Raw genomic sequence first — 12,852 nt, 5'->3', positions numbered from 1 at the left:
TGAGCCTTTCCCAAATATTACATACAGTTTTTATATACACGTGTGTGTGTGTGTGTATACATATGTATATTAATGTTCTGTACTGTTCCATATGTTCTTCTAATGTGGTCTATTTTAAAATGCAGAGACTGACAAAGGACTCCCCATCAAAGTCCTTGGTATCTAGCTACAGAATTGAGAAAATATAGATGATGAAATAAGTCATATTCCATATGGTTTTGTCTGCTTAGAGAATATTTTACCATTAGCCACTTATGAGCTCAGTGGACCTCAGCTGTACACTTCTGAGCAGGTCTGAACTGCATCAGTACCACGTGAACAAACAGACATTTCGTAGCTAGAAAGGCCAGAAACAGAATGTAAATGTACTTACAGACCGGACAGTCTACGACATGGAAATCAAAGCATGAGTAATATGTGTTTACCCTACGCCATCCTACTTAGTGTGCAACTTACTACCTTTTGGGCCATTTTGAGTTTTTAAGTTGACTTCAGGCTGTTCTGGAGAATGCAAGACAGTAATCTGATGGCACAGATAAGCCATTATGGCTTTCTAGAATTAAAGACCTTATGTAATAATCACTTCATTTTTCATGAGTCTACATCTTAAGCAAAATGAACCAAGCCTGAATTTCTGTAAGGATAAGAGTTAGCTATTTAGCATATTTTATTATGAGAGATAATTGGCAGCTGGGGTTTTGCAAGGTACTTCTTCCATGAGCAGTAAGTATCCAGAGTGAGAAGGAACAGTCTTTGAAACACAATTTGTTTATTAATTATCTCTTATTATTAGCATAAGCCTGATTTATGCAAGGAAGAACTTAAGGCTTTTTACCTGACAGTGCTCTGAATTACCCATCCTCTGTATAAAAACACGGAGTCCACAAGTCACCCATGACTCTGCCCATTCACCTCTGTGCTTCTAGGCTGTTCTGTAACTTGCTTCCCAATACACACATTAAAATGCTCTTCTTTCTTCATCTTCAATGTTTTGAGCAAGGTTTTTAATCACGTGGAGGAGTTTGAACCTAATGTTTGTAGCATGTCACGTTTACCAGTGTGTGTTTAAATGAGATGGAAAGTCTTTAAAACAATCAGGACAAAAATTGAAAAGCTACTTCCTTTCCTTTAAACCCTTTCAACCTACAATACAGTCTGGTAGGATGATAATTTAACCTGTGATGGATAACTGTTATCCATGGCATTATGGTGGCTACTTATAGACATAAAAACAAACTAGATAATAAACCAGAATCTCTGGAACTGCATGCAAAGGGAGTTTGGAAAGTATCGGCGAGTTCTTACCACAGTCTTCACTATCATCACAAACTAGAATGCAACATGTGTTGGTTATAGTTTCTTATTTGGTAAGTGAATCATGGCTTGTCTTGAAAAGGACCTCAGTAAACCCCCTAATCTCAGCCTAGACAGAAATTCTGTAGCCTCTGCCTCTTTAGAACCCTACTCTTCAGACCATACTGAAGATTTTCATCTGCGAAAGTGTTTCACAAGCTCAGGTCTTAAATCATCTTTCAGAAGATCACCTGTATTAAATACCTTAATCACCATTGCACAAAATGTGCTGGTCCTTGATTTAAACCCCATATCGCCAGAGGATTAATCCTTGAGGCCTCGTTGTCATCTGTCATCTTTCACCTATGACTTCTGCTGGTTCTGCTTTAACTGTTTCCTCACCTGCTTCTGTGTCACCGTGAGCCAAGGTGACCCATGTGGATGGGGCTACTTTTGGTAATAATATCCTGTCCACTATGGTTCATGTATCAGACTGAATACAAGAAACTTATTTTTCTAATTTTCTCTGCTTTTTGCATCACTTATCAAGGCTTGTTCATGGTAGCCTAAGATGATTTTAATAGATTAACTGCTCACGAACGTGTTTATTATTTCAAGTCAATGTAATAATGCTACAGATTTTTACATGCCGTTAGTGTATTAGGTAAGTATGGTTTTTTCATGACAATTTTTAGAGCTTCAATATGCGTTGGCAGAAGTATTTGCAATTAATGTGTTTTAGATCCATGGAGATCCTCACAGTATTTCAGATTACCACCAATTTAAATTTCTATTCTATGTGTGGAATATTACTGTCCACTCTGATCAGAAACATGTAGTGTTCTATTACAGAGCCCATTTTAGAATTCGGCAGTTCAAAAACAAAGCAGCATAAACCCTGTGCTTTCTAAAACACAGACCTCTGAAATGAAGCCATACCCAGATGGCAGAGGCACCTGGCCTCTTGCCTGCATAGGAGCCATGCGAGGCAATTTAAGGTGTGACATCATAGCATTCTCTTCACAAATGTGCAGTTCATTTCTGGAAACAACTCAAATGCGTCTTCTGACATCAATCCCTTCCTGTCCATCATTTCCAGATTTAGAAATGCCTCCTGAGAACACAGCACTGGAAATTATCATTGTTTAAATTATTTAATTCAATCCTGCACAAGCTGTGCAAAGATGGACCATGGCTTCTTAGCTTCTCAGAAGCTGCCTGCTGCTCTCTCCTCACCAGCAGTCCATCACGACGTCTTGCCCCTCTCCCATTTATCATCCAGGAGGGCTGAGGGTCTCCTGCCTGTCTCTGGGTTGCGCTGACTTTGTATCTGCATCATTCAGGGGCAGAGCTGAATACAAGTCATTGTATCGGCTGGCAGGCCAGTTTCTTTCTAACCCTCCACTGTTAGAGGATGCAGTTCATATACCATGAGCCTGAGATTCAACAGCCAAGCCCCTCACAGCTGAATTGATTTAAGGTGGATGGGGAAGGGGGGAGCTCAGTTGTCCAGCCGCTCACTATTGGCTTCTTATTACGGCATTCTCCCCTGAGAGGCTCTCTGCATGCTCATTCACCCCCCTCCTCCTCTTCCCAGCCCCCTCCTTGCCTACCCCTTCATTACTGATTCACAGCGAGAGGCAGCAGCGGCAGCCGCCACGCTTGTCACGAATCAGAGATTGCAATGAGCTCATCCTTTTCTCTTTGCAGCTTCAGGACTGCCCTGGCTTTATTGCTCTTATTGCTGCTGCTGTCTGCTGGTACACACATCTCCAGGCACTGAGTCCTGAAAGCTCTCCATTGCTTTTCTCCCGTCCGAGCTTTCCTGCACTCATTTTCTGCCATTTTCCTTGCTTTTTAGGTGTATTTTTAGATCCATGTTTTCTCTGGTTTGTTTTTCAAATCTACTTTGGACTCTGGCTGAGTCAGCACGGTGGAGCATATTTTTCCTTGATTCTTAGCAGAGATGCTTTTCTGTTTCTGAGCAAGCGAGGGGCGTTGCTGTAGGCGGCCAGCCGAGCCCATTGCAAGGACCTGAGCCTGGCTCTCCTCAGCTAGCACCTCTTGAAATTGCGGTTCAAAGCCTGTTCTTCTCACTCTGGATACTTACTACTTACTGCTCATGGAAGAAGGGGTACCTTGCAAAACCCCAGCTGCCAAGCTCACACCACCTGTCAAAAAGTCCCAGGACATGCATGACGAGAGGAGCAAGCTGGTGAATGAGTATGCATGTCGGGTGCTGGAACTTCTGGGGATGGGGCATCGCCTGTTTGTGCCTCGGCTGCTTGCGGTGAGATCACATTTCCTTCAAATCAATTCACTGTGAATTTCCCATCTTCTTCCCCAAACCTGCTCCCCCTCCCCCTCTCCCCCTCCGATTTTTGACACTGAATGGAGATAGGAGAGGTCTCTTATTTTTTTCCTCTTGGCTAATCATAATCCATCTCTTAAGCACAGAGTCATTCTTTTTCCTGTTAGCTCGGGAGGGCTGGACACTAGTCCTGCTAACAGTCATTGGTGCCACTCCTTACCTACCCCAAAGGGTTCACAAACAGGGTTGCCTCACAAAAAAATCTTTCCTAAAGCCATGAATGCTTTTGTTCTTCCTGTAAAGATTCCAAATAAACAGCATGCCTGGTCTGCTTCTAAATACTGATGGAAAGTGCTGTAGTACTCGGTATTTCAAATTTTATCCTCGTGACATCAAAGATTAGTTTTAAGCATTCATAAAAAATCAAACTATGTTGAAGTATTTTTGCTTTCTGCAGCTTATGTGTTTGATTTTCAAAAGGCAGTTGGCAGAATGTAGAAAAGTTCAAAATGCATGGTTAGAATTGTCTGGGAAAGAAATAGTTAAAGCTGTTTTTATCTGTCATAGGAAATCATGTCTGTATGTGAAATGGCCTGAAATTGGTGTGGCCTGTTAGAATACAGAGAAGTACACTTTTGTCATTTCTGCTGCTGTACAAAGCAGACTCATACCCACAAAATAGTGGCAAATCCAGAAGTTGGTACCTAATCCTGGCTGAGTCTGCTCTGGGGTATTGTAATTAAACCTGGCTGCATCTCAAATGTACACAGAGCAATGGCCTTGTACTCCAGAATGTCATTTTTATGTGATGAATATGAAGAGAGTTCTTTGCTGATTCCATCCCATTTTCTAGTGGGATGGTGCCATGCCTTTATTTCCATGCCCTGCTCGGTCCCATATTGTAGCTACATGCAGTGACCTGTCTAGCATTTTCTTTGGGCTACTGAAACCTGTCTGCATGTTCTGCAGTACACTCACAGAAGTGCATATGCTCTGCATATTGTAAGGTGTTTGGTGTTTAAAAAGACTAATTGCAGCAGTGTGTCCCTGCACTGTGAGGCTTTAAATAAAAGTAAAAACAAGTCACCAAGTCTCTGATTGCTAGTAAAGTGCAGATGAATTTGCATTCCTGCAGTCACTAGTAGAACTGGGTATAGTGACTGTTGATGTGTGATTGAACCTGTTGTGTGTGAAAGCATTATTCCAGTTTATCTCCAAGTGTATCTTATCAGTCCTCCATCCCATCCTGCTGACCCTCTCTTGGGCAAGGACTCCCAAATCATTTGGAATTGTGTTATGACGAGCTCTAAGGAAAGCAGAGACAGAACCACTAAGCTCTTTTTCACATGACTTCATTGGGCTTTGGCCCTCCAGATGGAGAATACCAGGAAATTCAGCATAGTTCATCACCCAGGTAGCTTAGCTTTGCTGAATGACTTAATATTGTTTATTTTAAAAGAAAGACAAAGGGGAAAAGAGGCAAACCAATACAAATAATGCTGGTGTTATTAGAGACTCTTGAGTTGTGGAGACAATGCGATTTCCTGTCAGGTTTTATTAGCTAAATATTCCTCTTCTGACAGTTATCCCTTTTGACACATGCCACTTCCATAGAGGAGAGGATGTGTTTCTGATGATTTCTGTAAAATGAGAAATCTCTGAGGACCAAGAATTTGTACACGGTTCAGAACCGAAGACACTTCAAAACCTCCATTTTTCATAAGATTAAGAACTAGATTGTTTTTTACATGCATAAGCTTCTCCCTTGGATGTGGTTTTTGGAAAAATGCCTAGGATGGGCAGGATATGTGCCATTCTAGTGTTCTGAAATATAATCTATAACCTTTATTACAGCCTTAGAAAAATTCAGCTCACCTGCTCACTGCATCAGCTAACTGCAATAATGGGCAAGTGAAACAGCACTAATCCTGTGTGGGCTTATCCTCCTTGGGATGACTATGGGTGGATGAAGCTAGTAGATTGTGTGTTTGTGCTTGTCCACATTCCTCAGTGTTTTATGTGGCTGAACAAACATTCCCTTTGTAAGCCAAGAGCTGCATATAAAGCAGTGGGGAGATTTTGAGCAGAGGGATACTACTGGGTGTAGTAACGATATGGATCATTGCCATATTTATGGATGCCAACCTGTGGCACACAAAACCAAAGCTATATTTTTTTTCATAGCATTTTTGTACCCAACAGTGTCTTGCAGAAGCACAGATCTTATTTAGGAAAAAAATGGTTTTGATAGTATGGCTTTCATGGTAAAGAACTGGGCATAAGCAATGCCAGTAAAAGGAGTCTTGATGTATTGTGCTAGAAGTGTGTGTGCCAGTACAACAGTAGCAGTGTAGCTTTCCAAGGCCTAGATTCCAAGTCTGCCCACCCTCATGCTCTGTGGCACCACAGAAGGTCAACGTGATCCTGCTGGAGTCCTTGAACTCCTATCAGGTTTCAGGGCAGCACATTGCATGGTCATGCAACACGCAGTGTTGCGGTCTGGTTGCTACCGGGGAAGAGGTTAGGAAAAAAAGCTTGTGTACTTCGATTTTGCTGTGTGGATCTTCTTCGAAGATCTTAAAACCACAGCTATGTGTATTATAGATTAAATATAAGGTTCTGAAAAATTAGTGTGAGGATACTTGTAAATATTTTGAATTTACCATTAACAAATAAAATAGTGGAGTAGACCATGGCCACATTCCTTTCAGCCTTGTTCCTGACACTTGTCTATTGAAGTGTAAAACAGGCAGTTTATGCTCAATGACATTTTGTTGAAATTCTAAATATATATGTTGTAGTCATAGAATGATATGGAAATCAGTAATTTTTATCTTTTTCTGTGAAGGAAGAGAAATCAAATTAAGGAAGTATAATGTGTCCGACCCAAAATTTCTTCTGCTATATTAGTTCCCAGGTGGGAACAGGAGTTGTAGTTGATGTAGTCAGTAATAAATGAGACTGCAAAATTAATAATTGAAGACAGAGAAATTAAATTAAAGAAAAAAAGCCAAGGTTTTGTCCTTTACCTTAATCACATTTCCCTAAATATTTTGGGGAAAGTACTACTAACATCACAATTAACATCAGTTAAGTCTCAAATTCAGTTCCTGGTTTTTGAGCATTTGCAGTTTTCCAGAACTTCACCTTTAGATTTAAAAACTTCCCTAATACTTGTGGGAAAGGGCTTCCCTTAGTTCCAACTAATCCATGTTAGAAGATTTTATGAATATATTGAAATACTTAAGTGATGTGGGAAGGACATTTGAGGGCCTATTTCATAGAATCATAGACTCATAGAATGGCAGGGGTTAGAAGGGACCTTTAGAGATCATCTAGTGCAACCCCCCTGCAGAAGCAGGGTCACCTAGATCAGGTCACATAGGAACATGTCCAGGTGGGTCTTGAAGACCTCCAAGGAAGGAGCCTCCACACCCTCCCTGGGCAGCCTGTGCCAGGGCTCCCTCACCTCACAGGGAAACAGTTTTTTCTTATGTTTAAGTGGAACTTTTTGTGTTCCAGCTTCATCCCATTACCTCTGTCCTGTTACTAGCTACTATAGAAAAGAGGGATGTCCCAACCTCCTGACACCCACCCTTTAGATTTATAAATGTTAATAAGATCTCCCCTCAGTCTCCTCTTCTCCAGACCAAACAGCCCCAGTTCCCGCAGCCTTTCCTCGTATAAAAGATGTTCTATACCCTTGATCATCTTGGTGGCCCTGTGCTGGACTCTCTCCAGCACTTCCCTGTCCCTCTTGAGCTGAGGAGCCCAGAAATGGACAGGGCAGAGGCAGAGTAGAGGGGGAGCAGAACCTCCCTTGACCTGCTGGCCACACTCTTCTTGATGCATCCCAGGATGCCATTGGCCTTCTTGGCCACGAGGGCACATTGCTGGCTCATGTTTAGTTTATTATCAACCAGCACTCCCAGGTCTCTCTGCAGAGCTGCTCTTCAGCAGTTCGACTCCCAGCCTGTACTGGTGCATGGGGTTGTTCCTTCCCAGACGCAGGACTCTGCACTTGTCCTTGTTGAACCTCGTGAGGTTCCTCTCTGCCCAACTCTCAAGCCGGTCAAGACCCCGCTGAATGGCAGCACAGCCTCTGGGGAATCAGCCAGTCCTCCCAGTTTGGTGTCATCAGCCAACTTGCTGAGGGAAATTGCTTGTATTTAGTCAAACCCTGAAAGGCAAATTGAGGTTTTTGATCATAGCTCTTAATGACTTCTCTCTTTTGGCTAGCTTGTAATTTTTTTTTTTTTTTTTTTTTTTAAATATGATTATTTGAAAATAACATCTAGAATAATAAAAAATGCCCTGGAGTCCCTGACTGCACAGTCATGGCAATGCACTGGCCAAACTGTAATTATTGGCTCGTTATTCTTCCAGATGGTTTAGGGAAATAAGTTGTTGATGAGTTCCACAAGTCGAGTAACATAAAGCAATGAATTTACAAACCTCTGCTGTCAAACAGCTGCCAAAAGGTTCATGAGGTGTCCTTATGATTTATTGATTAAAATCAGAAAATGTCAAGAAATGTGAATCATATGATACCAACAGTGCTATATACTTTTTTTTATCTGCATATATATATATATAGACACACATGGATTTTCTGTTAGTTCCTATTTTTAATCAGTAAAGAAAGTAACTTTTTGATCAGATTAATGGCATTGCAATATTTAGCATAGTAAACGTAGGATCTGCTACTCATTTTCTCAAACTATACAACTTGGTGGTTTGTCAGTTTTTGTAACTATAAGCTTAGTTTGGCAAACTGTCAGGAAAGTTACATCCATGATTCACCGTTATTATTACAGGATTTTCATTGGCTAAAGATTTTTCAGGGTTCAGAACTCAAAATTCTCAAAAATTACAATTTGATAAGAGTAATTTGTTCAGGAGCTGATGAAGTATGATTACAATAGTGGTTCAAGTGGAAGTCTAGGGGAATTAAATATGACTTTAAATGTTTTACACGTGATTGCTGTTTTTCTGGTGTATTTGCCTCTGTCTTTTCCTATTTGTTTTTAAATGACATAAAAGGGTAGGCACATGTGCTTTTCTGAAGTTTGGCAGGGTAATTCAGTTGTTGACTATGAGCCTTTTTTAGGTTTTTTTCCTCCTCCGATTTTCAAAATAAAGATAATTCAAAGCTCTCACTGCATTGTGTGAATTTAAGAATAACAAATACAAAATCAATTATTATGTAGATTCAGGACCTGTAGGAAGAATACTTGCTTCAAATTAGGATAGCTCAGCTCCTAGAGAACACTAAAACTTTGGCAAAAAGTTTATTTGATGTTTGTTTTGTGCTGAGAGCAACTGTCCAGGAGAATGAATTGCAAACACCCTCCCACTCTGTTGGATGCATACACCAGCCAGCATCTCTTTGAGATTACTCCTTCAGCACTGCCATTTATGAGCAATTTCTGTGTAAAACCAAGAACAGCAGCACAATGGGTTTTACAGTTTGATTGCTGTGCCTTTAAAGTTGTTGGAGTTGTGTTTATGGCCAGGTTTCAGAGGATGGGAGCAGTGGACACAGTGTGAGGAAATGGAAGGGGTTGGAGAGGCAGAAGAGGCTTTCTCCTGAGAAGGCAAATTTCCAGTGTAATCAGGAAATCGATTTTGATTGTATAGTGATCACAACTGTCAACATCACCAAGAGAAAAGGACAGAAGTTGCTTTCAAGGAAGCTGGTTTTCAAACCACTTACTGCTCTTTGATTAACATTACCCAGCAGAACTCTGTCCAGGAGGGGCTGGGATGCCAGCACAGGTTTTGGCAGCGATGCTGTGGGCTGCCTGTGCGACAGACTGCTCCCACCTCGCTCTGCAGCTTGCAGGTAAGCTTAGGTATGGCCCATTGTGCATATGAAATGGTGGTCATGTCTCAGGCGTGGCAAAAGCATATCTAACCTCAGTAAAACTCAAGCAGGAGAAATATGATGTTAAGAAGAAGACAAAGATGCATTGGCCATAGCTGCAATCATGAGTGGGCCTGATTCCCATTCATGATAGATACCCAACTATACCAGCTTTGTGTCGACACTACATCGGTCTTGTCTGATTGAGTCTCAGCCAAACAGTCCTCCTGCCAAATTTTCTGTACAGAATCAGATGTGATCGTTTATAAAGCTGAACATTTCTCATCAGCATCCTTACAGCAGCTTTTCTGGTGTCCCTGCAGCTTCCTTGGCTGTCAATGAAGGAATAATCAACTAGGTCTTGAGAGAGCTCTAAGGATTTTAATGTCAGAAAGTTATCTGCTTTAAAAATGCTGCAGTCATGGGGAAGTGAAGCCACTGAAGCCTCTCCAGTTGTATTTGGAGTTTTCTCACTCTTTTGCTGCTACAAAGTGTCCATTAGGGTATACGGTATAATAGTCTCAAAAATACATATAGTGATAGGTAGACATGTACAGACAATGTAGATTTTGTCCTTGTAGGCTTAGAATGAGGAAATGAAAGGAGATATTGCCATGCCTGTTTTCAGAGTGAAAGACTGGGCACAGAGCAGTGAAGGTTATCGATGGCACACCCCTGGTGTGAGCTCAATCTAGGTAACCATGAAAATACCCCCTTAACTTCTGTTGTCATTCTAAGTTTGGTACACAGGTTAAAATACCTTCAAAAACCTTTCTCGCTTCCTCCTTTCCAAAGAATGTTTGAGTAAATTGCTGGTTTTGATAGAGCCTCCAGGTAGGCAGCTCTAGCATTGTCAGCAGAAATCGGGAAGATGTTGAGCTAGGTTTGAGCAGTACCGTTTCGTATCTGCAGCACCATATTCAGGTTCAGTTTGCTTTGAGAAACAAAATCTTATACTTTCAAGAAAGGCTTTTACAAAGAAGGTGTAATTATTTTCATGTAAATGAGCTAGTGATCACAGAACCACAGAATGGTGGGGGTTGGAATGGACCTCTAGAGCTCGTCCAGCCCGGCACCCTGCTAAAGCAGGTTCCCCTCTATCAGGTCACACAGGAACACATGCAGATGGCTTTGAAAACTTCCAGAGGAGCCTCCACACCCTCCCTGGGCAGCCTGTGTCAGGGCTCCCTCACCTGAGCAGCAATGAGGTTTCTCCTCATGTTTAAGTGGAACTTTTTGTGTTCCAGCTTGTGCACCTTACCCCTTGTCCTGTCACTGGAGACAACATAAAAAAGTGTCACCCCATCATCGTGACATGCACCCTTTAAGTACTTCTAAATAATTATTGAGGTTCCCCCTTAGTCTTCTCTTTTCTAGGCTAAATAGTCCCAGGTCCCACAGCCTTTCCTCATGATGGACAGTGATGCTGCTTACTATGGTGTGTAGAGAGGATTCCTAAATAAAAGTCTTTTTTTTTTTCTCAGCACAGTAGTGATAATTATATTCCATTTTATTTATTTAAAACCAGTTTCACACCAAAGAGAAGTCAAGCCTCACCTCTAATACATCAAAGACTGCACAGCTTCTCCCAGTTCTCTCTGTGTAGAGCCAAATCTCATGTGTTTAGCTGTATTGTGTTGTCTGGAAAGATGTCTGAAATTGGAGACAACAAAGAGTGGATGACAATATAGTTAAGACTCAAACTTTGAAGCTATATATAGATAATATACCTACTGCATATAGCAAGGCCAAAAATGACAAAGGGTGTTACTCATGAGAAAGAAGATGCAGACATGAAAATGCTGGTGATGGTACTTGTACTATCCCAAGACTTGGTATTTCATAGCTGTGAAATCTCGTGGTGTGGTTCTCGGTGAATCTGGAGATGAATACATTTGTCCGTGTGAGTCACATTACTCCATCAGTAGCAGAACTGGATTAATGTTGAATGTTTAACGTTCCCTGACCTGTTAGGCTTGATACCAGGCTGAGAGATATAGTATTATGCGAGATATAGAAATAAGCATGTAAAACATCTTCTGGCACAGTGTTCCTTGAGAAATTGTGTTACAGACTTCTGCACATTGACTTGCTGATGCCTCTTATGAGTCATACACATTTCTGCTTCTGCCATTCGTGTCTGCAGCCATTTGTATCTATATATACATTGTCTTTTTTAGGGCAGCAATATGAAAATCTGCAATGGTCTCATGCACAAGCTCTCTAGAAAATATTATTAATTCTCATAGGCTTTTGTTGTTTGCTTGGGTTTTGATTTTCACCTCACTGAGTGACATCCTGACAGGCTGAACCAGAATCCCTTTCTTACCCTGCAGATGTAGAGGGATCACATACATCAATGTGTTACAGTCTTCTGATTGTGCCACTCTGCCTGGGATCCCTTGGACATGCTGTAGCCTTGGTTTTGTTTTATGAGGTGCGGGTTAGAGAGCTGATTTCAAGGAGGATGTTTTTGCACTAATGGTAATATTGGTGGTTTGGAATACACTCAGTAAATGACAAATCCAGTAAAAGAGCATGAGTGCATGGTCTCGGTGTTTACGGTAATTCCCTGTGTTTAATTGCAGACCTCAAAAGAAGACCTTCTACAAGCTGATTTTGAAGGAGCTTTAAAATTCTTCAGGGTTCAGTTGCCCAAGAGGTACAGAGCTGAAGAGAACGCCAGAAGACTGATGGAACAAGCTTGCAACATAAAGGTAAGGACAATCTTCATTTCCTTTCATTCACCCAAGGCTTTTATGGGAAAAGCAAGGTATGATGCTGGTAGAGTGTGGAAAGTAAAGTAATGAAATCATTAGTTAATTACTTTTTGTAATTAACTAATTGTAATTTTGTAATTTACTTTTTGTTTTATATTTATACACATGCATCTTTTATATTAAATTGCTTCTCTTTTCCCTCTTTTTGGCTTTGGTACAAGCTAATAATTAAAATAGAAAACTGACGCATGATCTAACAAACTGAATTAACAGAACTCACTAATTCATTCATTGATTTATGAACAGTGATGACACTAAACCAGTTAATCCAATGTATGATTCACAACCAAATTTCAGGTATTATTTAACTTGAAGATACTTGTTTGCTGAGCACCGGTGGATGATACAATTGTATTGGGTTAGAAACTTCATTTTATTTGTATATCAAGCTTACCAAGGCAGAACATCTTCTTATATTCTGTCCTATCCAAGACTGTACTGTCAAAAGGCAGGCTGCTTTGAATGTCTGGAGCACAAGTATTGGGCTTGTAACAAATGATGGCAAATTAGAGGAGCCTGACTTTTGAGGATGGAAACTGTCTGTCAAAAAAGGCTGCAGAGGTTCATAAAACTCTCATTTGAAAAGTCTGCTGTTTTCTCTG

At 41.0% G+C, this 12,852-nt stretch overlaps 1 protein-coding gene across 9 annotated transcripts in view; it reads left to right on the top strand.

The window, feature by feature from the left end:
* Nucleotides 1-12,852, top strand: part of RABGAP1L (RAB GTPase activating protein 1 like) — a 257,389-nt gene that overhangs the window by 185,969 nt on the left and 58,568 nt on the right. For 8 of the 9 annotated variants that reach the window (XM_062004315.1, XM_062004314.1, XM_062004312.1 and 5 more), the window contains one exon: nucleotides 12,059-12,187. In XM_062004315.1, coding sequence (XP_061860299.1) covers nucleotides 12,059-12,187 — 129 coding nt within the window. Of the gene's footprint in view, nucleotides 1-3,415; nucleotides 3,584-12,058; nucleotides 12,188-12,852 lie in introns of those variants that run through there. The other variant, XM_062004320.1, reaches the window with a different exon arrangement.

The sequence above is a fragment of the Colius striatus genome, chromosome 10 (assembly GCF_028858725.1).
Source record: "Colius striatus isolate bColStr4 chromosome 10, bColStr4.1.hap1, whole genome shotgun sequence".
Lineage (NCBI taxonomy): Eukaryota > Metazoa > Chordata > Aves > Coliiformes > Coliidae > Colius > Colius striatus.
Note: the sequence above shows the minus strand (reverse complement) of the source record. Positions and strands in the feature narration are given on the sequence as shown.